The sequence below is a fragment of the Telopea speciosissima genome, chromosome 5 (assembly GCF_018873765.1).
Source record: "Telopea speciosissima isolate NSW1024214 ecotype Mountain lineage chromosome 5, Tspe_v1, whole genome shotgun sequence".
Classification (NCBI taxonomy): domain Eukaryota; kingdom Viridiplantae; phylum Streptophyta; class Magnoliopsida; order Proteales; family Proteaceae; genus Telopea; species Telopea speciosissima.
This window is the reverse complement of record NC_057920.1, coordinates 23,347,810-23,374,197: the sequence shown is the minus strand read 5'-3', so window position 1 is coordinate 23,374,197 and position 26,388 is coordinate 23,347,810. Positions and strand designations below refer to the sequence as shown.

At 45.1% G+C, this 26,388-nt stretch overlaps 1 protein-coding gene across 2 annotated transcripts in view; it reads left to right on the top strand.

Moving 5' to 3' along the window:
• Positions 1 to 77: 77 nt before the first annotated feature.
• The window catches only part of LOC122661626, a 45,808-nt gene continuing 19,497 nt past the window's right edge, over positions 78 to 26,388 (top strand). For both annotated transcript variants that reach the window (XM_043857085.1, XM_043857084.1), the window contains exons 1-2: positions 78 to 317; positions 1,070 to 1,280. In XM_043857085.1, coding sequence (XP_043713020.1) covers positions 156 to 317; positions 1,070 to 1,280 — 373 coding nt within the window. In that variant the 5' untranslated portion in view covers positions 78 to 155. The remainder of the gene's footprint in view (positions 318 to 1,069; positions 1,281 to 26,388) is intronic.

Below are 26,388 nucleotides of genomic sequence, written 5' to 3'. Positions count from 1 at the left end.
GTTTCTCTCTCTCTCTCTCTCTCTCTCTCTGTTCACTTTATAGTGCTCTCTCTTCTGTCACTCAGTCTTCTTCACTTCACTCGCTCTTCCTTCACACTCCTCTTCCTTTGTGTGTAGTAAGATCAGTGAGTTTTGAGAACTTGAAAGGTTTAGCAATGGCGATGACGCCAAAAGAACACATAGGAGAGTTAAGGAAAACGAAGTTCTCCATCGGAGGGGAATTGAATCCTCTAACAGAGGATCTCCATCAAGCCGTCAAGAATCTCTCTGCTGAGCTCTACGCCAAAGATGTCCATTTCCTCATGGAGCTCATCCAGGTCTCCTACTCCTCTCTCTTTGTCTCTGTTTCTCATTTATTTTCCATCCAGACCACCTATGAAAAGAAAAATTTGTAATCTGCTATATTCCAGAATCTCAAAATTGGGATAATGGATTGTAGAACTGTCTGTGTATTTTTTTTCTTCCTTTTCTGTGAAAAGGTCATCATCATCTAAAAACTTTAATTTTGAAAAATCTTGAAATATATTTTTGGGGGTAAAAGTTTCAATGATCTCAGGGGAGGTGGTTACGCTAGCAAACCTCCTTCTATTTCTTTATTCATATGAAATGACTCCTCTACCCTTTCTGAAACCATCTGAAACCCTCTCCCACTTTTTGGAATCGCTGGGAATCGGTGATCGAAACAGTAAATTTTGCTTTCGATTCAGAATCGGATCTAAATCATATTGAATCGGTCTGAAAAAACCCTAGAATTGGTAAATCTCATGAATATTCTAATGATTCTGGAGATTTTTTTCCCCAACAGCCTTATCCAATTCCCCCAAAAATCGGGATTGGTATCAGCCGAAATCGGCCGATTCCGATCCGATTCACCAAAATTCGAATCCCTGAAAATGCCTTCAAGCACCAATTCCAATTTCTGACTATAAATGGCCGATCATCACTGATCGGATCAAATATCTCCAGAACTGGATTGGCCAATTTGATCCAATATTCCTAGTGAAAAACCTTGTTTATTCCTAGTTGACTCACTGAGTTTTCTTCTATTTGCTGCAAATCTACTTTACAGAACGCAGAAGATAATGAGTACCGGGAAGGGGTGAAGGCATCACTGGAGTTTATAATAACATCTCGGGACATCACAGCTACTGGAGCTACTGCTACGTTGCTGGTTTTCAACAATGAGAGGGGTTTCTCTCCAAAGAATATTGACTCCCTTTGCGGTGTAGGGAGGTCCACAAAGAAAGGGAACCGGCAACGAGGTTACATCGGCGAGAAAGGTTCTTCCCAAACTTTTCGCAACTTTTCATTCTCTAACAATTAGCACTGGTCGTAAATTTTGTTGGTTAGTAGACTTTTATCTTGAATCGGTGTTTGAGTTCAGTACTTTTGGGTTTTTGGGAACACGATTTAGGAATCGGAATCAGGTTTATCGGCTGAAATAGTGAATCGGTTGCTGAATCCTCCTGTTTGTTATTTGGGTAATATAAAAGTGGGAGAAGATTACTATACTGCCCTTACATAATCCTTCATATTCTCCTCCCATAATAAATAATGGGATTTACGCTGACATTTTTTTTTAACTATGTGTGTCCCATATAAGACCATATGAATGATACCATTTTCCAACACCCCATTGGTTGTGGTGTGCAGGAAACCCTCTACTTAAAAAAAGAAAATAGGGGTGAGTTACCGAATGATGAAGAGGGAGGGATACTTTTGATCTCAAATAGTAGTGATGAGTTTGTAATCACATGGTCACATAACTAGTGGTGAAGAGTCCTCCCCCACTGGTGATTGGTGATCATGGAACAAGGTCTCGCTGAGATCTCTGAGATATCTCGGTTTTTTGAAGGTTTGAGACGAGACAGAGGACAAGTTAAGGAAACAACATCGACTCGTTCAATATTTTGCATTAATTGTATATTTTTTACTATTAAAGTATGTGTAGAATAGGGCCTACTATTAGTACGTCATAGCCTATCAACCTAAGGTATGAAGTCAAACTCCTATTTGTACTTTTTGATATTTCAAAATCTGATAGTGTAAAAAATCCACTGAAATCTATTTTCAAGTTCAAAAAAAAAAAAAAGCTTTAACTTGCCGAGATCTCAACCCAACTCAGTTTTCAGCCCAGCCGAAACCATGTCGGAAGCCGAGACCTTGAACCATGCTGGTGGGGAAAATTTTCACCTTTTAGTGGAAGGAATTCTTGCATGGAAGATTCCCTCTCATGATTGATGTGCCTTTTTGTGCTAATTTCCTTAGTTTTTTTTGGTAAACTTTCTAATTTCCTTATTAATTCCTTATAAAATTACACGTGACAAAGTATGCACCACCAATTTGGATCCTCTACTGTCGAGCTGCCCGGCAGGACCCTACTGCCAAGACACAGCAAGGTGGTAAATGACTGCCTTACCCCCACTCGCAAGGTGGTAAATGACCGCCTTACCCCCACTCGGGCAGGGGTAAGGCGGTCATTCCCCGCCTTGCTGTGTCTTGGCAGTAGGGTCCTGCCGGGCAGCTTGGCAGTAGAAGATCAGGGTCCCATGCGCCACATGGAATCATGTCAAATGGGCCAATTATATTTCTGGCCGATCTGCTGCACTGTTCTCGAATCGGGTCAGAATTATGGTTGTGATCAGCCAATTCAGATCCCAATCCACCGATTCCGATAGCAGATTCTCATGATCTGAGCCCGATTATTCAAACCATTTATGGACAACTTTGGTCCAATGTGTAATTTTGGCATAAAGTCATACCCTAACATGTTCAAAAACTTGTCTTGAAGAGTCATCTCAATCAGGTCTAGTTTTCCGAGTTTTCGAGATCTTGGCGAGACAATCTACTTTATTTTTTATTTTTTTAGAACTATGTTTTGATGGTCTAATGGCCACAGTCGGCTCCGAAACATCAAGGGAAATTTGTTTTAGTCTTAATAAACATATTTAAAGTTTCAAATTGGAAAAAATAACACCCAATTTGATGTTTTGGATTTGCATCCTTGGTTAGCAGTATTACTGTGAAGTGTTCACAATGCATATTACATAGACACCCAACCCAAGTACACTGAAGAATACATAGTTCACAACGTATATTACTTAGTCCCAAGTCCCAATAATACAATACTATGACTCTAGGAATACTAAGGAAGTCAAGATTCTCAAAATATTCTAGATTTCATCGAGATTTCTCAAAATATTCGAAATCTCGATTGAGTTTTTCGAAACATTGTACTTTTTTTGTCACATGCTATCTCGTCTCGACCAGGTCAAGTTTTCCGAGTTTTTTGAGATCTTGGTGAGATCTCTGCGAGTTTTAGAACTATGTTAACACTAACATATAATTTTTCATGTTTTGTCCACTAGTTAACCTCTTAAACCTTCTAGACTAGAAAAACTTCTCTTATACCAAAATGATTAATTTAAATTATTTATTATTTTTATAAAGAAGGGATTTTCTTATTGAAACCCCTGAAAGTTGTTAAATAATTTGAAATTTTATTTTTTTGTCTTTTTATTATAATTCTTTTTTTTTTTAATGTGGGTAAATCCTATTATTTCACATGTGTACTAAAAAAATGTGCAAGATAACAACTTTTGATAGTGACATAAAATGATAAATTACACTTTTAAATTATTTTAAATACCTTTTTCTACATTTACATTAAATAAATAGCTTTTAGGAATACGACAAAAGGCAATCTAAAGAAAATTACATGTTCTAAAATACACCTGAATAGGTGTCATTTAGACGATAGGACATTATCTCACATTTTTAGTACAATGGGTCTCACTACTATACATGGATACAGTTTCAGATGGTAAGTAAGGTACTGATGGGGGTGGGTAAAGTTCTCACCAATACCATTCTAGGCTGTATAGTGTAGAGACCTCTTACCCTTACCTTGCAGGATACAGGTGAAGGACTTAAGGACTCATTTACATTTATTGTACGGTATATGGTGGTAAATGATGCCGTTACCCGGTGGGTAGACATGTAAGGCAGGCTAACCAAATTAAATTCATTTTTCAGCTAATTTCTTATCATAAAACATGATTATTTACTTATTCGTACAGAGTAATAAAACCTAGTAAGTAACCATAAAATAACATTACGCCATCCATAAAATGCCATAGAAAAAATCATGTCATTTATCGAAAAGTCCCTCTTTCCCTAGCTGGGTTCTCAATTGGTTTTTTTTTTTTTGGGATTAAGAGCTTGTATAACAGGGGGGAGGGGGGGAGGAATTAGGGGATGGGGATAGGCCCCAAGGTGGTTTGAACTCGTTACCTCTTATTTGAGGAGTTGGTGTTTTGCCAACTGAGTTGACCCCTTGAGGTAGCTGGGTTCTCGTAAATCCGTATTCGATCTACGTTCGTATCTGTTTAGGAGAATCCGAATTCGTCCGAAACTAATCGGATACGAATATGATAATCCTCCTATCCGACCGATTATTATCCTATTCGTTTAGCAGTCCGACGGTAATAAAATATCTGAAATATAACTCTGTGTTTGTCTATCCTTTTAAGTTACCTTATTGGATTTTATCATCTTATTTTTATTAATTTATAAGTTAAGATAATGTGATTCTTTTTCTAGATTTGCTATTGGTGTATATATATTGTTTTATGCAATGTGATACATGGAATTACATATCTATTAAAAAATCAAAAGTAAAAAACGTAAGAGAATAAAAGACTAAGAAGAGTAGAAGAAAGGGTAGTTACTGAACTCTCAAGTCTAAACCCTAACCCTCATCATAAAAACGGTAAATATGTCAACGGATAGTCGAAAAATCGTATTCAATCCGTATTCATATCCATTTAGGAGAACCTGTATTAAAAAAATCACTATTCGAAAATTATCCGAATCCGTCCGAAAACCGATAGGATATTATCTGAATCTGTCCGAATATAATCGGATACGAATATGATAATGCCACTATCCGACCGAATTTGATCCGTTTACATCCCTACCTGTCTAGCACACTTTCCACGCCCTTCTGCCATGGAAATTATAACCACTCTTATCCAAAAAGTAATAAACCGATCATAACCGTTTTAGTCAGAACGTTATATACTGATCTAACTACTTTAGCCCAAACCTCTGTAAACCAATCATAATTGCCTCATTTGAATCATGGTTGGCGTACGTACAGAGGTACGACCAACCAACTGTGGGGTGCAGAACCGGGAGCGTGCCTCTCAAAGAAGAAGGAGCAGGGGGGGGCCTGGGGAGGCTAGGCGGTGGGGTTGGTCACTCGCCAATCGAACTCTTAGAATATATGATAGGTGAATCTATGATCATAGGAGCCCGTTTTTATAGGTGATGAGAGAGTCGGCGGAGGTGCGGACTAATAGGAAAGGAACTTCGCGAGTTAGGTGTTGGGCTTTGTGGGGTGCTCCCCATGCTTAGGTGTTGGCGGTAGGGCCTGGGGGCGCCCCCGGGGCTTTTTGGGGCGGTCCGGCCTGGTGGCGCGCAGCGCCCTCTTAGGGTCCCGGCGGCGCCGCCTTGGCCCCTCCACGGTGCCACGCGTCGGCCCTCGCGGAGCCCGCCCCCATGGGGTCCTGGACCCTTGTCTTTTGACATCACGAGCCCCCCACTCCTTTGGATGCTCGCGTTCGGAGGAAGTTGAAACGTCTTCGTATTGGCTACCCCTCTCTCAGGGCCCTTGCTTCGAGGCTGTCATTAAGACGTGACGATTGAGTGTTACGTGATGTTTCATATCTCGAGCGACGTGTGGCTTTGAGTAATCATAGCGCCTCGGGCAGGGCTATCGACGCTTGCCCTCCACCGTTGATGCCTTTCATGATTGACCGTTGGATCTTGACGATCCTCTTCTTAGTTCCTATAAATTGGCGATCCAATCCTCCCATTTCTTCTCTTGAATCTTCCGGTTTTCTTACTGCTGCTTGTTTCCTTGTCTTATCGTTCCTTCGTTCGTCTTGCTCATTCTTTGCACGCCCAGTCGTTTTCGTTTTACGAGTTTCCAGTCTCCCTTTCGAGCCAGTAAGTTTTTTTTTCCTTCCTCTTTTACCCTCTCTGATGTCTTCTGGTTCTTCCCAGGGGCCCATCCCCCACACTCCTAATGTTGCTTGGATGAGTGGGGACTCTGACCCGGAACTGAGTTCGAGAGGACTCACGACGACCAGCCTGTGTGGTTTGGGTCCAAGAAGTTTGCGGCCTGGTACGACCATCTGGCTAGTTCTTCTCGTAATTTGCCAAGGAGAAGCGACCGTAGACCTGCCCAAGCCCTTGAAGAGCGGATCACTGAGGGCGGCCCTGCTCATCATCATGAGCAGGAGGCCCAAAGGGTAGATGAGGCAGACGTCAGGGAGGATGACGCTGATGAGTCCGATTTTGACGTCGGCGATGACGGTGGGCCTGGCAGGGGGCGAACTCTTACGAGAGCGTCCTGAATGATAGGGCTCTAGCGACCCTACGAAGTCGGTATCGTATCCCCAAAGAGATTCGGATGCGCGCCCCGACCTCGGGTGAAAAGGCATGCTACTTCCACCTCGTGGAAGAATGCATGTACATGGATGCGGTCACCTGCGGCCTTCGCCTCCTGGCCTAGAACTTCGTGGTGGACCTCCTCAACCATTTCACGCTTTCCCCAGGACAGTTGGTCGCGAACTCATGGAGTCAGATCTTCGGGTTGTTTTTGTATTTCGCCCAGCTCGGTCGGCAGGCTATTGCCGCGCTCTTCGCCCACCTCTTCATGCTGAAGACAACAGCTGGGGGGTGGTACTATCTTTCTCTTCGCCCCCTGAAGGGGTCGCTGAGGTCGGTCCAAATGATCATCTATATGCCGTAGTCAGGTAAGAAGTGGAAGTATCGCTTTTTCTTTGCTAGGATCCCCGTGTATCCCTTTCAGATGGAATGGAGGGTGATCTGTCTTAGGGCCGTGAACCGCCCGCCCGAGCTCAGCCCTATTACTAGGCGCCCCTCAGTGTGTGCTTGGGCGGTGAACTTTTCAACGTTTGTCAATTGAAAAGGGAAGACCTGCTGGCCCTCTATGGCTTGAGCTCGGCCCAGGGTGAGTGTTCCCGGTCCGGGTAGATGCCCCTTTCTTGGTTATGTTTTGTTTAGTTTCTGATCTGTATTTATTTGATTTTCAATGGACGTTTAACTGGACTGGAAGGCGTTTAGATCCGACGCTACGGCCCGGAAGAAGATGGCGGAGGAGCAGGCCAACCACGAGGGCGAGCACCGAGGGGGGTTCATGTAGGCCCCGCCCAAAGACTAAGGGCGTGCTCTTGGACACGCTCCTTAGGCTTCGGCGGAGGAGAGCCGTAAGAGGAAGGGGCTCCCCCCTCCAGAAGAGCAGCTCCCCAAGAAGGGCGCCTACGCCGCGAGCACGAGCGGGGAGGTAATCCCCTTGGGGGTCGAGACCAGGAGCAAAGGGAAGGCCCCTCCTCGGAAGAGGCCCACCTATTCTCTACGTGGGAAATTTTTGAGGGCGACTCGGCCTTCGAGGACCCGCAGGTCGCGCCAGAGTGTTTGGAGCAGGGCCTCCTCCTTGGAGAACAACCATGCTGCCATCAGGAACATGACCGACGAGCATCTCGTGACATCCATCGGCCCGGACGTGGCCTTGGTAAGCCTTCTGTGTCTTCTATCTTTCCTTTCTTCTCTTCGTTTTTTATGTTGATGTTACATGGTCTCCCTTTCAGGGTTTTGCAAAGGTTGTTGATACGATCCAGCGACTGGAGAAGTATCACAACCAATACCACGAGGAGGTTAAAATCCGCAAGGCTGCTGAGGCTCAAGTGCTGGACCTCTCCAAGGACGACTCCTCGCTGGACGCCAAGGCCCGGGATTATGATGGGACGTTCGCCGCCCTGACCGAGAGGAAGGACGCCTTGGAGGAGGATGCTACTGCGACCAAGAAGATCAAGGCCCTGCAGAAGGAGTTAGAGGAGCTTCGCGTGAGTCAAGGCGCGATTCAAGCCCATGTAATGGTGGATTTCAAAAAATCTGCCGAGCTCGTGGAGTACGTCAAGAGGAAGTCACAAGAGGCGTATGATTACGGCGTCAGCGACACCGTTGAGTTCGTCCTTGGTGAGGACCCCAAGTTTAAATTCGATAAATTTGACGCGTACGTGCCTCCTACAACGAAGTCTCTTGGCGCGGCTCTGCCTAGCATTTCGTGCCTCCTCCTCCGGCTGTTCCAAGCAAGGGCTTCCCCAAAGACAAAGACGCCGCTTACCCATAACCTTTTTTGTTCTTTTTTTTTTTTTAAATGACGAACTAGCCTTTGGGCCTTGTATAATCAATAAAGCTTTTTTTTTTTTTGTGTATTTTACTGTTGTCTTTTTCTCCAGTAAGGCCTTTTTGATTATCTTATTTTGTGCCAACTTTTGAGGTAGACTTTTATGCCCCTTAGGGACTTTCGTGCCAACTTACGAGGTCTGTCTTTTGGTTCCCCTTGTGGGACTTTCGTGCCAACTCACGAGGTCGGTTTTTTAAAAAGTAGGGAGATTTTTCTTTTTAGAAATAGGATTTTACTTTGAGCACTCCAAAACAATTGTACACAGGCTTAAAGTAATAAACGCAAACTTTCCTTAATAAAATTTCTTTATAAGCACAATCTTGACTAAAAGGAACGAACTCTTTGAAAAGGAGCGAACACGAACAAAAATTTCTTTATGGGCAAGAACTGGGCTAAAAGGGGCGAACACGAACATTTATTGATAAAATTTTTTAAAATTTTTCAAGTTTCATGGTTGGGGTATTTTCTTGCCCCCCGGGGTCTTCAAGCGGTATGTGCCCGGTCGTATTTGCTTAGAGACCACATACGGACCTTCTTAGGTGGTTGATAGCTCGCTTTTCTTAGAACCAAGTCTCCAGCTCTGAACACTCGTTTCTTCACCTTTGAGTTGAAGTAGCGAGCCGTTCTTTGTTGATAGGTGACGTTCCTCATGAGGGCGTTCTCCCTGACTTCGTCCAAACATCCAGGTTCACACGTAGCCCGTCCTAGTACATTCTCTCATTGAAGTTTAGTACTCCGTGTGACCCAGCCAATACTTCTACTAGTGCCAAGGCTTCTGTTCCGTACGTTAATCGGAACAGGCTCTCCCCTGTTGGTGTGCGAACTGTGGTTTGGTACGACCATAGCATACTGAGTAACTCGTCCACCCACTTTCCCTTGGCCATTGTCAGTCTCCGCTTTATTCCTGCCAGAAGTGTGCGGTTTGTGACTTCAACTTGCCCATTTGCTTGTGTATAGGCTATTGCAATATGTCTGAAATCTATATGATAGTGCGTACAAAATTTCCTAAACTCAGGGTTATTAAACTACGTCCCATTTTCGGTGACGAGCACCTGAGGTAGCCCAAACCTATAGATAATTTTGTCCCTGAAGAACTTCTCCATCTGCCTTTCTGTGATTTTTGCCAAGGGCTCAACTTCTACCCACTTTGTGAAGTAATCTATCGCGACTACTGGGTACTTTCTGCACCTCGTGGCAGGGGTGAAGTCACCAAGTATGTCCATTCCCCACATAGCGAATGGTATGGGGCAGGGTGGAGGTTAATTGTGTCGCGGGCTGGCGAGGGATGGGCACGAACTTCTGACTTTACTCGCACTTCTTAACGTATTGGATTATGTCTGTTGCATCTTTGGCCAATAGAAGCCTAGCGAGCACCTTGTATGCTAGGGCACGTCCTCCCTATGACTTCCACATATTCCTTCGTGCACTTCGGCTAGTGTGTATTGAGCTTGGCTCGGTGCTAGGCATTTTAGTGCGGGCGTGGTGATTGACCTTTTGTACAAGCTGTCCCTCGATCATCGTATACCTAGCTGCTCTCCCCTTGATTTTTCTAGCTTCCTCGCGATCATCAGGAAGTACGTCATCTCGGAGATAGCTCACGATCGGGTCCATCCAACTTGGCTCAGCATCGATTTTGGCGACCTCATTTTCTTTCTCTTCGTAGGTCAGCCTATTCAGGTTTTCCAAGTAGGCTGCTTCGCTCATCTGGGATAAGTTGTTGTTAGACAACCTTGACAACGTGCTTGTTGCTACATTTTCTAGCCGAGGCACTCTCTGTATTGTGAACGTTCCAAATGTCGCGATTAGGTCCCAGGCTTTTCCTAAGTAGGAGGTCATCCGTTTGTCCTTGGCCTCATATTCCCCGTTCACCTGGTTGACTACCAACTGGGAGTCGCTATTTATGTTCAACCCTTCGATGTGGACGGCTCGGGCCACTTTTAAACCTGCTAACAACGCCTCATACTCAACCTCGTTGTTTGATGTCGGGTAGTCGAAGCGTAGCATGTACTGTATTTTGAAGCCTTCTGGGCTGGTTAATATGAAACCAGCTCCGCTCCCCTCGGAATTACTCGAGCCGTCCACAAACATCGTCTAAGGCGCCTTTGGCTTTTTATTTTCTTCAACTTCTTCTTGCTCGCACTCGTCCTCTGCCAACGTGCATTCGACCATGAAATCTATAAGGGCCTGACCCTTTATGGCTGTCCTGGTTCTAAACTCGATCTGATACTCAACTCCACTGCCCATGTGATCAGGTGTCCTGACACATCGGGCTTGTGTATTACCTTCTTCAGGGGCTGATCAGTCATCACAACTATGGGGTAGGCCTAGAAGTAGGGTCTGAGCTTTCTTGTTGCCATCACCAACGCGAACGTGAGCTTCTCGATCTTAGGGCACCTGCTCTTTGCATCTAAGAGCACATGGCTCATGTAATGGGCCGACTTCTGCTGCCCAGTCTCTTCCTTTATGAGTACAGCGCTACTACCACTGGAGAGGTTGCCAGATAGACCAGCAGCTCCCCCTTTGGCTCGGGTCACGCCAGTAGGGGAGGTCTCATCAGGTACTCCTTTAGGTCCTCAAATGCTCTCTGACAGGCATCAGTCCAGGCGAAATCCTACGCTTCTCTGAGGTTTTTCTGGGTCTTGAAAAACGGTAAGCATTTATCCCCCGATCAGGACATAAATCTGGCCAGGGCTGCCAATCTTCCATTCAATCTTTGGACTTCTCGCACCATCCTTGAGGGAGTCATTTCTTGTATTGCTTTTATTTTGCTCGGGTTGGCCTCGATGCCTCTCTAGGATACCATGTACCAAAGGAATTTTCTCGAGCCGACCCCAAAGGCGCATTTTGCCAGGTTCAGCTTCATTTGATTTTTTCCAAGTACTTGGAATTGGGCTCGAACACTCTTCACGAGCATGTCGTCCACGTACACTTCCATGTTACGCCCGATCTGATTTTTGAACATCGCGTTCACCATCCTTTGGTATGTGGCCCCTGCATTCTTTAGGCCTAACGGCATGACATAGTAGTAGAAGTTCTCTCCATCTATTTTGAACGCTATATACTTCTCATCCTCTTCTTTCATCAGAATTTGGTTGTAACCTAAGTATGCATCCATGAAGTTCAACCTCTCGTATCCGGCAGCGGCGTCAATTAGTAGATCTATCCGGGGGAACGGGTACTCGTCCTTTGGGCATGCCTTATTCAGGTCGGTGTAGTCCATGCACATTCTCCACTTTCCATTGGCTTTTGGTATCATGACTACGTTAGCTAGCCAGGTTGAGAATTGTTCTTCTCGGATAAAGCCCGACGCTTTCAACTTCTCTACCTCCTCCTTCATTGCTGTTTGCCTGTCTGGGGCGAAGCTTCTCTTCTTTTGCTGGACCGGCTTTCTTGCGGGGTCCAAGTGCAGGGTATGCTCATCGATATGCCAGGATGCCCGACATGTCAGTGGCCGACCAGGCAAATACGTCGGCGTGACCTTTAAGGAAGGCCCCTAGTTCCTTCGCCTCCTCTTCTTTTAGTGTTAACAGATATGAATTAGAGAACAAGGCTTGGATGATTAATGATCACCCCAAGCTCTTTATTTATAATATGGAAAATAGATGACAGAATTACAAGTAAGCAATGTGGGACTAAACTCACATAATAGAAACAAGAATAAAATAGTAAAAAGTCCAGAATACCCCCCACGGTATTCTGGCCCATATAATCCACCACTCCCCCTCAAGCTGGAGCATATATGTCGTGCATGCCCAACTTGACTAAGATAGGAAGAAACACTTTGCCATCGGCTAACTGATCAGCAGACTTCACAAAGGGAGCACAGACGAGTCCGGCTTCGAGCTTCTCCTTGATGAAATGTCGGTCAACCTCAATATGCTTAGTATAATCATGTTGGACAGGGTTATGAGCAATGCTAATGGCTGCTTTATTATCACAATAAAGCATCTTGGGAAGATGGACAGCAACACCAATATCCTGCAACAATCCTCTCAGCCATAAAAGTTCACAGATTCCTTATGCCATTGCACGGAACTCTGCTTCAGCACTAGACCTTACCACAACATTCTGCTTCTTGCTACGCCACGTGACAAGGTTTCCACCCACAAAAGAACAATAGTTATAAATTGATTTTCTGTCAGTAGAGCCAACCCAATCGGCATCAGTATAAGCTTCAACCTTCAGATGACCATTGGGAGAGAGAAGAATTCCTTTTCTTGGAGCAAACTTCAAATATCGCAAAATACGAAGGAAGGACTGCCTCCATATGAGAGGAATAAGGATTATGCATAAATTGGCTCACCAAACTTACAGCAATGGCTATGTCAGGTCGTGTGTGAGATAGATAGATTAGTTTGCATACTAATCGCTGATAACGGCCTTTGTCGACAGGTTCACCCTCTTTCTCTCTAAGTCTTGCAGAAGCTTCCATGGGAGTATCTGAAGGATGACAACCTAGCAACCAGTCTCAGACAATAGATCTAGGATATATTTCCTTTGAGAAAGAAAGATGCCCTTTAAAGATCGAGCAACTTCTATCCCTAGAAAATATTTTTGAGTCCTCAGATCCTTTACTTCAAACTCACGGCCAAGGAAGTTCTTTAATTTCTTGATAGCATCACCATCATTACCAGTGACCACAATATCATCCACATAGACTATGAGAATAGTTACTTTGTCATCAACTCGTTTGATGAACAAAGTATGAATGTATGATCAACATTGCTTTGCTTATATCTTACTGAAAGCATAGCCTTGTGAAACCTGCCAAACCAGGCTCTAGGTGACTGCTTCAAACCATAAAGAGCACACTTCAATTTACAAACCTGGCCCCTGGTCTTGTCATCAGAGAAACTTGGTGGAACACCCATGTATACCTCTTCGTCAAGCTCCCCATGGAGGAAGGCATTCTTTACATCCAACTGCTGAAGATCCCACCCAAGATTTGCAGCACAAGATAATACCACCCTTACAATGTTGAGTTTCGCCACTGGTGCAAAGGTTTCCTGATAGTCAACTCCATAAGTTTGAGTGAACCCCTTTGCAACCAGTCGTGCCTTATACCGATGCACTGTCCCGTCAGCATTCTGTTTGACCACAAACACCCATATACATCCAACTGGTTTTTCCCTGGAAGAAGAGCCACTAGATCCCATGTATTATTTTTGTGTAGTGCTCTCATTTCTTTCAACATTGCTGCCTTCCACTTTCCATCTCTAGATGCTTCTTGCTATTTTTTAGGAATGGAAACAGAAGAAAGAGAAGATACAAATGCACGAAAAGAAGGAGAAAGAGAACTATAAGAAACAAAACAAGATATGGGATGCAGAGTGGAAGTCCTAGTGCCTTTGTGATGAGCAATAGGTAGGTCGGAGGAAGAGGGCTTACCAGGAGAGGAAGAATCTGGATCTTAAGCCGGCAACTGGATGGGTATCGGTGCTACAGTGGATTGAAGCTGCCCCCTTTTGGTGCTTCCCTTTTTATAGGTGATCATATTAGAGTTGTCAATCTTCTTCTGAAACTCACCAATAGTTCTCTGGACAGGAGTTAGCTCCCCCTGAATAGGAACATCAACAACACTCTTTCCCATGGTCTCCCCCTATAAAGGACTCCCTTCGGATGAGGGGGGAACAGCCAGAGGAGGCTGGGCAGCAGCCAAGAGAGATTGGGCAGCAGTCAAAGGAGGTTGGGCAGCAGCCGTAGGTGGCTGGACAGTAGCTGTAGGTGGCTGGACAGCAGCCGTAGAGGTTAGACAAGGAGGAACCGGAAAAGACAACACATCTTCACTAGAACTCTCCCCCTGAAGAGGTGGTGAAGAATAATAGGAAACGGTCTCATGAAACATAACATCCATACTGACCAAAGTACGGCGGGAAGGGGGGTGGTAGTACTTGTAACCCTTCTGGGTTGAGAATAACCCAAGAAAATACAACGTAACCCCTTAGGTTCAAGTTTTCATGGGGATTTTGTATCTCTAGCATAACATACACAACCAAACACCTAGGGAGTAACAACAAAGGAGGAATTCCCCAGTAAAACTTCAACTGGACTACGGGAGTCAAGAACCCGGGAAGGTAGCCTATTGATGAGATAGGCAGCAGTGAGGACAACATCTCCCCAATACTGAGATGGGACATGTCTAACAAACATCAAAGCCCTGGCCACCTCTAACAAGTGGCGGTTTTTCCTTTCTGCCTCACCATTCTGGGCAGGGGTATCAACACAATTGGTCTGGTGAACAATACAATGGTCAGTTAGATAGGTTTGAAATTGAGATTCTTTATACTCGGTTCCATTATCACTTCTCAATATTTTGAGAGTAGCTTGGGTTTGAGTTTGGACCATTTTATGAAAATGCCGAAAACACCCAAAAACCTGATTTTTTATGTGTAAAAGATACACCCATGTGTATCTAGAGTGACAGTCAATAAAAGAAACAAACCATCGGTGACCAGAAAGAGATGTTTTACGACTAGGATCCCAAACATCAGAATGCACCAATTGAAAACAAGAACTCCTTTATTTGATAAGGAATAACTTGATCGTGTCTGTTTGGCCAGAACACAAGCCTCACAAAAAAAGTCATCCTTAGTGTATGGGGTGACCAAACTAGGAAATAAATGTGCTGAAATTCCTAATGGAGGGTGATCTAATCTAGAGTGCCATTGGTAAAGTTCAGAAGAGACCAAGGAGTTTTGAGGTAGCGGAGAAGGTAATGGTGGTGGAGAGGGATGACCATCTTCAAGCAGGTACAATCCACCATGTACTTTACCCAATCTAATCGTCTTCCCAGAGCCCAGATCCTGAAAAACACAATGGAAAGGAAGAAAAGGTTAATTTGCAATTAAGATCACGAGTAATACTACTAATAGAAAGAAGGTTAATAGTAAAATTAGGAATATGTAAAACAGAGGACAAAGGAAGAGGAGTACAGTTGATGATTCCTTTTCCAGATATAGAGAAAAGGGAACCATCAGCTACTTTGACCTTGTCTTTCCCAGAAGTGGGAGAATAACGATGGAACAGGCTAGAGGAACCGGTAATGTGATATGTAGCTCCAAAATCTATAATCCAAGGATGGGAAGCTACAGAAAAACAGTGACCACCAAATGGAATACCTGATCGGGCAAAGTGTGAACCTGAAGAAGCAGCAGAGTTTGCAGTATCAGCAGATGTAGTAGAGGTAGCAGCAGCGGAAGTCCTTAGCACACGTAGGAATGCCTGTAGATCATCCTGGGATAGACCAATGTCAGTAGCAGGGGTTGTAGTAACAGTCTCAGTGTGATGAGCCTTGTTCTTTGGCTTTGTCTTTGTCTTGCCAACCCTTTTTGCGTCGAAGTCAGTTGGTTTCCCATGAAGTTTCAAGCACTTCTCTTTGGTGTGGTAGGGTTTGTGACAATGCTCACAAACAACAGTCCCTGTAGTAGAATCACCAAGAGAAGCAGTGACAATAGGTGCAACAATAGCCGGGGCAGCAGCCTTGAGGGCTGATCTGTCAGTAATAGGTGGGTGCAACATAGCAGCCCTACGGTTTTCCTCAGAGGACACCAAGGCATAGGATTGTTCAAGTGTGGGAAAAGGCTTATGGCCCAATACTTGAACACGAATCTGGTCATACTCCACATTTAAACCAGCCAAAAAATCATACACCCTGATCCACATGCTTCTTATATGAAGCAATGCTAGCAACTGTAGTAGGGTGGAAATCAGAGAAGTGGTCCAATTGTTGCCACTGACTGCGTAGAGTAGCATAGTATTTGGAAACTGAAAATTCTCCCTGAGCAGTGTGGAGGACCTTCTGCCTGAGTTCATATACTTGGGCATTATTGCCAAGCTGCTCGTAAGTTTCCTTGTAAGCAACCCAAATCTGAGAGGCTGTATCAAGGAGAAGAAAATTATGTTTGCAGATCTGAAGTCATAGAACCAATCAGGTAGGACATGAGAACACCATTGTTGGCAAGCCATATTTTTTGAGCAGGACTAGTCTCCGTTGGCATAATAGTGGTGCCATTAATGTGACCAGTAAGGTCACGCCAAGCAATGGTAAAGGAAGTAGACCGAGACCAAAGCAAGTAATTAGAACCATCCAGTTTGATTGGATTAGTAGGAAAGGTATGAAATTCTGATTTGCCTTGGCTATCTTGATCAGAAGTAGCAATGGAAGTGATTGAGTCACCCATACTTGTAGCAGAGAAACCCAAATCGCAGAGAGGGGCTGTTGTGAAGAGAACCCCAACAAATACTCCAAGATAAAGGCTTAAAATTGGAGGAGAGACTGCTGGAAATATAGTAATACTTGTCTCCAAAAATCAGCAACAGCAGCCAGTGCAATCCCCTAGATCGACTTTTTCAGGGTTTTGAAAAAACCCCTGAATATGGTGAGATCGATGTAGGATAGAATGGGAGCAAAAACACACTGGAATGGGCTGAAACTTGGATCGAGTGGCCTTTCTAGTAATGCTGAATCACCCTTTCAAAAATCAGCATCAATAGAGAATAGTAACCCTAAGATCAATATTTGCAAGATTTTAGAAAAAAACCCTGATGAGAGCAAAAATCGATAGGGAAAGAGAGTCTTCAGTACGGCTGGAGATAGAACCTTATCCAATAAATCTGCTGCAGTTCCTGAGCTTTAATGATGTGGAGAGATCCCTTGGTAGATAAAGTTGAATCAGTCCCAAAATCTGAAGGCTTCAAATTTCGTAGGCAAGATACACCAAGCTTCTATTGATTCCGAAATTTTTTTGAACATGAATGAGGTGATGGAGGGCAGCAACTGGATCTGTAGATCACCTCACCAGTACTGCCCTATTGGGAGACTGAAGAATAAGAGGAGAACGGTGGAAGAAGAACTTGAGAATGAAAGAGAGAAGAAGAAGAAGAAATCGAGAATGGAAGAGAGGAGAGTTACCCTAATTCGAAACCTGCTCTGATACCATGTTAACAGATATGAATTAGAGAATAAGGCTTGGATGATTAATGATCACCCCAAACTCTTTATTTATATTTTAGAAAATAGAGGACAGAATTACAAGTAAGCAATGTGGGACTAAACCCACATAATAGAAACAAGAATAAAATAGTAAAATGTCCAGAATACCCCCACGGTATTCTAGCCCACATAATCTAACAATTAGCAACGCCCCGATCTTGACCTTCCTGGTCGGGTCGTTATCATCGATTGAGACTTCTATCAGCTCTTCCACTGGTTCTCCCCGTGGGCGCTTTTGTTCATCCCTGTTGTCGCTAACTTCAACTGCATGGGCCGTCCCTCGGCAATTGCCTTTGGTCTGCTTTAGGAATGCGATATGGCATTCTTTGGCCTTTCTTTGCTCGGTCCGGCATTCTCCCACGCCATTCTTTGTGATGAACTTCATCTTGAGGTGTTTAGTGGAGACTATTGCCCCTATCTCATTCAGACTGGGCCTCTCTAAGATGACGTTGTAGGCTGTCGCGACTGGACCACCATGAAACGATTTTTTTTTGGTATGGTGGCACGCCTATTGTCATCAACAATTCTACTAACCCCTCAATCGGGGCAGAAGATCCCGAAAAGCCATACAGTGGCGAGCTTTTTGGCTTCAGGGTTCTCGACTTGAACCCGAACTGCAAGTACGCGTCGTAGGATAGCAGGTCCACCGAGTCCCCGATATCTACGAGGATACAGAGCACGGGCTTGTTCGCTATAACTGTCTGAACCACTACTGCATTGTCGTGTGGCCAGCTTAGTCCTTCCAGATCGTCGTCCGAAAAAGAGATGGTCGAAGTAATTTTTGCTTTTTTCTCTATTATCTCCGTCAGTCCCACGAACCGTGCCTTTGCATTGGCCTTCCTGGAAGATTCTTGTCCGGGCCCCCCGATGATTGTGAGAATGGCCGGTGTCGTTGACGTGTTGGCTTCAACCCCTGGCCTGCGATAATCTGGCCGTTCTCCTCGCCGATCATCCCGCCGATCTCGTTCATTTCTTTCCCGAGCTCGCTCATCTCTCCTTGGCTCTGTGCTCGCTCCCCTTCGACCACGCGAGCCATTCCTTCGCTCTTCTTCCTTTATGTAAAGCCGGAGGTGGCCTCTGGATTACGTCTTCTATCTCTTTTTTCAATTGTCGGCAATCCTTAGTATCGTGACCGACATCTTTATGGAACTTACAGTACTTCTTTTGGTTTCGGTCCTCTGGTTTCGAGAACATCGGCCTCGGCCATTGCAGAAGACCATCCATAAGTATGTTTGTCCTAGAGGTAGTCAGCGGGGTGTAATCCAGGCTTTGGTCTCGGTCATGGTACTGATCCTATCTCTTCCTCTTATCATCCTTCTCTTCTTTTTCGTTCGTTTTTCTCTTCTTCGGCCCCTTAATGTCAGCCGTCTTCCGAGCCTTCATGATGTCGAACATGTTGGCGTACTGATAGCATCGGTTGAGTAGCTCAGTCATATTGCAAACCGGCTCCAAGGCTAGGGATCGAACCAGGTCGTGGTTTGTGACCCCATTGTGCAGGGCGTTGAACGCCATGCCATCATCTAGGTCCTTTATTTCCAGGGACTCTCCATTGAAGTGAGTGATGTAATCCCGTATGGATTCATCGGGTCGCTGTTTCACTGCTAGCCGATTCGCTGCTGTCTTGTTTTGCTTCACACTACTTTAAAAACGGCTCACGAATGCCCGGACCAGCTCTATTAAGTTTTTGATGGAGGTCGGCTTCAACTTGGAGAACCACAGGGCCGCTGGTCCCTTCAAGGACGTTAGGAATGATCGGCATGACACGACGTCCGTACCCCCGTAGACCATCATCATCGCGTTGAAGTAGCTTATGTGGTCTTTGGGGTCGGTTTTCCTGTCGTAGGCCTAGAAGCTGGGCGGCTTGAACCCCTGAGGGAGTTTTGCCTTTATTATTTCGGCTGAGAACGGGTGTTTGCCCGGCCTAAAGTACTCCCCGGGGTCGGTCCCTTTCTCCAGGGCCTTCAACTTGTCATTGATCTCCTTGAGCTTACAGTCAAGCTCGTCCCCTGCGAGCCAGTTTGCGCCAGTATCTGTAATTCGTCCGTTCTGTTTGTCACGACCATCTTCTCTATGCTCATTCCTCTGATCCACTAATCTGGAGTTTCCTTCCCGTGATGTGTGTTGGTGGAATTACCGGGTACGGCTCTGTTCAGTTGGGCTGTGCACTTCTCGACGTGTCGCGATTGATGGCTCTATAGTGCTTGCCAGGTTCTCGTGCGTCTTGTTTGGCAGGTCTCCATTCCGGAGTACTCCCGGAGGTGGCATGCTCCTCCGAGTAGCCTAGGACGACCCGGCCTGGCTCTGGCTTCTCTGTGTACCTTCGCCCCTAGGGGTTCTTGCTGTCTCCTAGGCCCGAACTGGCAGACCCGGGGGAGCTAGTGGAAGGGTAGGAGCAAGCGTTACGGCAGGCATGAGGTTGAGTGCCCTTCCTGCTCGAACTTCCCTAAGCATGTCCCTAAAAAGGGCGTTCTGCTGGAGCACCTGCTGTTGCAGGTCATTAATTTGACCGATGGTTGCAGGTATGTTTGGATCCAAACCCATCGAGATCCCCACTGGAAGAGGCGGCGGCGGGGGAAGGGATCCCTCATTGACTTGCACCTTGCAGCGGCTGCTGTCTGCCGCGTTGTCAGTCGTACTCCATGTGCTCTGTCGCGAGCGTTTCATGCCGCTTGCCGGGTTGCCTGGTTCCCCTCCTGTTGGGTTACATCAGGGTTGGTGGGGACGACTTCTTGGTTCCCTGCAATGAGAGCTTTCGTAGGTTTGGAAGCGTCGTTCCCACAGACAACGCCAATCTGGTGCGACAAGAACTGGGGGGGAGTGTGCCGTTCCTGCAAAGAAGAAGACAGCAATAGAGGACCAGATTGAGCCGGTTTGGTCACTCCGTTGCCTAAGTCAGAACTCTTTAGCAACAAATGATAGTGATTGAAATCAGATGATCATAGAAGGAGGTTACCCAGTTATTTATAGGTGATTGAGAGAGTCCTGCTGGCGGTGCCATGACTTAATAGGAAAGGGAATCTTCCCGGCGCGAGTTTAGGTGGTTTGGAGCCTTTTCAACGCTGGGGATAAGCTTTCCAGCCCATCACGCCGCATCAGGCTAGATTAGTGCGCTGATTTAGGGCCGTTAGGGCCATCTTGCGCTATTTTCGGGGTGTGATTCCATCGCTTTATCCGGATTTGGCGTCGGGACGAGGTCGGCCCCTCTTAGGGTCGCTATCTACTCCAAGTCGGTTGTTCCTCGCCTCGTCCTCGGTGGTCGACCCCTCTCAAGATTGGGTCGCTACCTGCTCCAGGTCGGTCTGCCTTAACGTGTCCCTAGTGGGATGAGCTGATCGCAGGAATGCACCATCCTCGCTCACATGGGGTTCCACGTGTCAGAACCCTATTGGGCGCTGGTTTTATGACATATCAGGAAGAAACCACTGTTGTTTTTTAGATTTAAAATTTATGTGCTTGTGTTTACACCCTATTTTCAGTCTTTTTCGGTCAATAAAGAAATAGACTGAAAGAGAAATTCAAAAACAAAGGAAGGAACATCCAAATCAAGACAGCAAACAAGTATCTTTTATATTTTCTTTTTCTTTTTAGATGTAGGTTTTGCTAGGGTTGGTCCTGGCCCCAATTTCGCATTGGCTCGTGTTTCAAGAGATTTCAGTAAGTCTTGCTTGGAGAATAACTCCAGCAATATGTATTTTTAAAAAACATCCATTAGCATCAAGTTTTAAGCTTCAACAGATATGTTCTATAAGTATGCAATTTGATTTCAAAGTTCTTCTTTGTGGCATTGCAATTTTTACCATTAAAAGCCCTTGGAGCAACCGAGGCACTAGAAAGATCCTACTCTTTCCTGATTAGAAGTCAGATTCAATTAATTTTATGGCAACGCCTGTGCATCTTCAATTCACGCCGTCGATGCCGAAAAATATTGGTAACACTTGGCATGCCCGGTGGGACACTAGAATTGAATTATATCGCCAAGCAGAAGGAATGCCGATGAAGGGAATCCAGTCCCGAATTGGGCAATGAAAAGGTACTCAACTAGGGCCAAATTCCTTTGTAAGTGAGCACTGAGGAGCCATAACCCGCTGGATATTGGTCAATATTGGCCAATCAGGGGCACGATATACCAGTCTTGCTGCTGGTGTTTTGGATGGCCGGCTGCCTATTTTCTGGCCAATAACTAAACCTCTGTTGGTTGCCACCAAGTAAAGGGCAAGTGCGTGAACGACATGAGAGATTGTCAGAATTGTCCAACGATTACTTGTTTGTTTTGGTGGTTGATATGATCACGGAAGTGGCCCTACCCACGTAGCGGTTTTTTGTCAATCGTTTCGTTTAGTGGCAGATATGATCACAGCAGTAGCTCTACCCACCATAGTTCTCATGGCGTCTAGGCGACCCAAGGCGTTGGAGAGGGTCCAAAGTCAAATCGACACCAATTAGTCGCCCAAGTTGACCAAGGTGCTTGGATGCCTAGGCGACGGCTTGCCAACTATGCTACCCATGTACCAGTTTTTTGTCAACTGCCTCTGTGGGGTTAAGAACAAGACCAAGAGAAAGCGCTATGAAACAGTAGAAAATGCAGCCAAGAACTTCACCAGGGGGCAATCACTCTCAGACTCTTGCTCTTCTAAAGTCCACAGTGTCTTGGATTTTTCTTTCCTTTGCAACTTCTTCTCTTGGTCTTGATGACTGGTCATCGTGATGGTTGGCGATTGGAGTACCATGGTCACCAGTTGTCAGCATCACTATACAGTGGTGGTAGAGGTAGAGGACATAGTGAAAGGTCCTCGACTGATCCGCCTTCCTCGTCATCGTTGACACCTATCCCGATCAACTCTCTCTCAGAACCCTCTACTCCATACCCATCCCCACCTTAGCCCACCTCTTGAACCTATCCCGATCAACGAAATCCAAGCCCAGCTACCTACCACACAGGTTTAAAAAAAATCTGTCCTCCGGCATAGCATCACAGCTGCCACAGCCCTGGAACAAACTGCGCCAAACTGACTAGGACTACTACAGCAGTGTTGTGCACAGTTCATCCTCGAACGAGCCATCCTTGTCCACAATTCTCGAAGCTGCGGTATTCGTAAGGGACACCCTCTATACACTCCACTTTGTTCTCTTAAGGATTGTGTACCTATCTATTTATTTTTTTGCCTGCTATTTTGCTGTTCCCTATTATGCTCTAGTTTAACGGCTGTGAATCTGTTATATTCTTGTTTGTTAGTGAATCCAGCTGTTTTATTTTGTGTGGCCTGATCTGTTGTAGCCTTGCTAGCATTCTTAGCTGTTCTTTAGATCATAGTACTATATCTCGCGATATATCGGTATCTCGGGCCTACCGAGATATCCGAAATATCCGAGATATCAAATATTCCCGAAATATTGCATTTTTCTGCAATATTTCGGGGTCCATCTCGGGGTATTTGGCCATATTTAGGCACGAAACTTCATGGACACGACCTTATTTAAGCTTAATAAACACATTTAAACCATAAAATTGTAAAAATGTGAATTCAAATTGGTGTTTTGGGCTTGCACCTTGATTGACATATGGTCGCCGACCTTAATGTATAAATAGTTAAATACACATAGATTAATGAAATCACAACTTAAGTTACAAATTACAAGTGCTAAGCGCTAATAGTAGTTCTTTGTGCCTCCTGGATCAATCCCACTCATGCCTCGGGAGTCGACGTCCATTGCTCTGTTTGAATGACATATGTGGACCACGGTATAGAATCGGAGAAGAAACGAGTGTAGTCATCCACAAGTGTCACGTAAATGGAATCATCAACGATCTGTAGGTAACCTATCCTAGGATATAAACTAGGTTACCAATCGATCGATCAGTGAAGAAGATGATCCACTGTGATATGATGTTGGCGCCGGCGAGGCGCATGGCATTGGGTGCATGTATGGTCAGTGAGGTTGGTATCTAGGTCCGCTAGGGTATGCAAAGATGTTATCTACAAAAGATGATCCAAGTATGTCCCTGGGATGGGATAGTAGTCATAGTCCCCTACCCCACTAAAGCGCCCATATGATGATGATCCATATCCATATCCACCGTAAGGTTGTGATGCACCATAATCCGATGCCAATGGAGTGGCATGTGCGTCAAAAGATGGGGCACGCCAATGTCCGGTCCGGTCCTCCCTCCTATCACCCATACTCAAACCACCAACAGAGCTAGATAGGTTATCAATGTCCGTGTGATCGGGTTGCAATGTGTTTGTCGACCCCTACGCTTCTGTTGTATGTATGTAGGGGCCTCTCGAGGGGGGGCGGGGGCACGTGCTCGTGGTCCGTATCTTGTGTGGCATGATCAAACGTGTCTCTCCGGTGAATCGGAGTGGGTCTACAGTGCCGAATCCTGGGCCTCCGGCCTACCACATAACGCTCTCGCATGCGTCATATTCTTCACCAAGATCACCACCACCAACATCACCACCACCAAGATCACCATCACCACCACCAAGATCACCATCATCACCATCATCATCATTTGAGGACTTAGACAGCTTCATCATCGCGAACATTGCCACCAAATGGGCGGAATGGTATGGGTGAGGCTTCCTGCATGTATCGACCCTCGCTCGCCCATATACTGATCCCACATCACGCACCAATCTCGGAAGCTATCGCATGGGTCGGGCCTACCTCCCCTCCTCATCCAACATCTGGCTCACCTCTATCCTCACCCAATCCACAATAGGGTCCTCATCGTGCTGAGTCAACTTGAAAGATGTCGGCTAGATCAATGGTGCCCCTCCGTCCTCATATCCCATGCGTATGTGTTGCGCTTTCACCTCGAGTTGTAGTGCATACACACATGTCGGATAACGTTGAGACCCCATCTGTTGCGCTCTTGGAGTGGATGAGTGCAAAGGTACTCAGTTCCTCACAACCGGATGCGAAACATGTTTGGGCAAGGACTTTAATTGCTATTCTTCTAAGTTTTCCACCGATTCCCCCATACAACACCACCATTTAATTTGCATTACAAGTTTACAACAAAAAAGACGTGTCAAATGTTGTTTCAACTTTCAACTTTCAAATTTCAATACATATGTAATTTAAAACTTAAAAAGAATTACCGCATCACCACGTGCTCTCCTTATCGCGACCTCGGTTCCAAAACTTCCCATGCATCCCTAAATACCTTGATCTATACCCGTGTGGAAAATTAGTAAGTACTTCTTCACTACTTATTTGAAAGCATCGATAAGTTGAGTTTCCAAATGAACTCACTTCATTGTTGCAAATTGCTTGTAGTGCACCATCGGCTCCAACTTCTTCACTACTTGTTTCGCATCAATAAGTTGAGTTTCCAACCCAGCCTATTGTTATATTGATACTTAGGGTTGAAGTAGTATCTTGAAATATGACATATAGAATAGAGGTATTGTCAAATGCATAGGTAATTAGTAAATAATAATACTATGAATTAGTAAACATAAAACAAATTTACTCACCACCTTATGGTGGATGCATAAGTTGATTCTCCCAATGAGCATTTATGATATCTAAGAAGTGTTTGCTATCGAGGACCCACACTATAGACACTATCTTTCATCAAGTCTATTGCGGCATATAGACTGGCATGGTTGGGCCCTTCGAGCGGAGTCGGAACATGTAGAACTTGAATTCACGGCTCTAAAACTTTCACCACTTTGCTTAGTTTGGTCCGAAGTCCTCGGATGACATCGTTGTTTGTGCTTCCCTCCCATTTGCGATCTTGGAACCCTTCCATTGAAACCACTCCTCGAAAGCAAACATGCTTCTCGGCCGACCTTCTTTGTCTCAATGCTTTTGAGGGCAATGTAGTTGGTGGCAAATCTTGTGATGCCGGGCCTAACCAAGTCACCCCCACATTTTTCCCTCAATAGATTGAGTGCATAGGAGTGGTTGTATACAAAGTTGGTGACTTGTCTTGCACTTTCAACCACGGTCTTCACCAACTTTAACTTTCCCATATCTTTTAGCATTAAGTCAATGCAATGGGCTGCACAAGGAGTCCGAAGAGCCACTTATTATTGTTCATCATCTTCTCACCGGCCACTTGTTACTTCCATTGTCGTTCATAACTGGACAACATTCTCAATACCCACATCTTTTTCCACTACTTCCTTTAACAATCAGTAATATATTTTGCATCCTTTATCTCTTTGGATGCATCCAGCATTTGAGGAACACTCATCCTCCGATCACAATAAATCATGAAATTGATGATGGACTTTCTTGAGGCCCACCCATCCATCTCGCCATTATAGTCACCCCATATGTCTCCCACATATTCTTCATCTCACTAATGTACTCATCAATCTCACTCTTTTGTTGAGGTAGATAAACATTCATTACCTCATATGGGGTGGGGCCCTTGAATCCTGGGCGCCCGCAATGGTATCTATCATGGTATCATAATGGGGGCCTTGTGCAGGGTTTGCTTGGGATGGTATGGTATAGCATCCACTTAGCTATTGATTCTTTAACCAATCCCTTCATCCCCTTCCATGCTCCTTTGATTCTCGGGTTATTGCTTCCTTCTTCTTATGCAATTTAGGATCGGATGTTGATGGTGGTACGGTGCTGGTAGAGGTGTTGGGGTTGCCCTCACACTTTGTGATCTTTTAAAAGGATTCAAAGTTTTAGGACCTCCGAACTCCAGCTCCTCCACTACCCCCTACTCTTTGTCTCTCTGATCATCTTGAAAACTTCCTCTACTCCTTGAAACAGTCCGCCTAAAATCCCTAGCCTCCTCTCTTTGCTTGTATGTCATCGTGCACGCAATGTCATCATCGAGGAGGAGTCATCATCATCATCATCATTGTATCGTCTTCCTCCTCCCATCGAACTCCTCACCGTATCCTCAAGTTGTTCTCTTATCCTTTCGCTTGTCACCTTCCTCTTCTTTCTTCCCCTCAAACTATCACCAATCTCCTGGCTACTTCAAGTAGGGACCATATGACAACCTACAACATCTTTAGATCCTCCAAATGTCGGATGTTGTTTAAGCTCACTGACCCACCTCCCATAAATTGCATGTGACAATAATTACATATAGATTTTCTCTTATCCCCATCAATGGGAGTACCATGTAACCATGCAA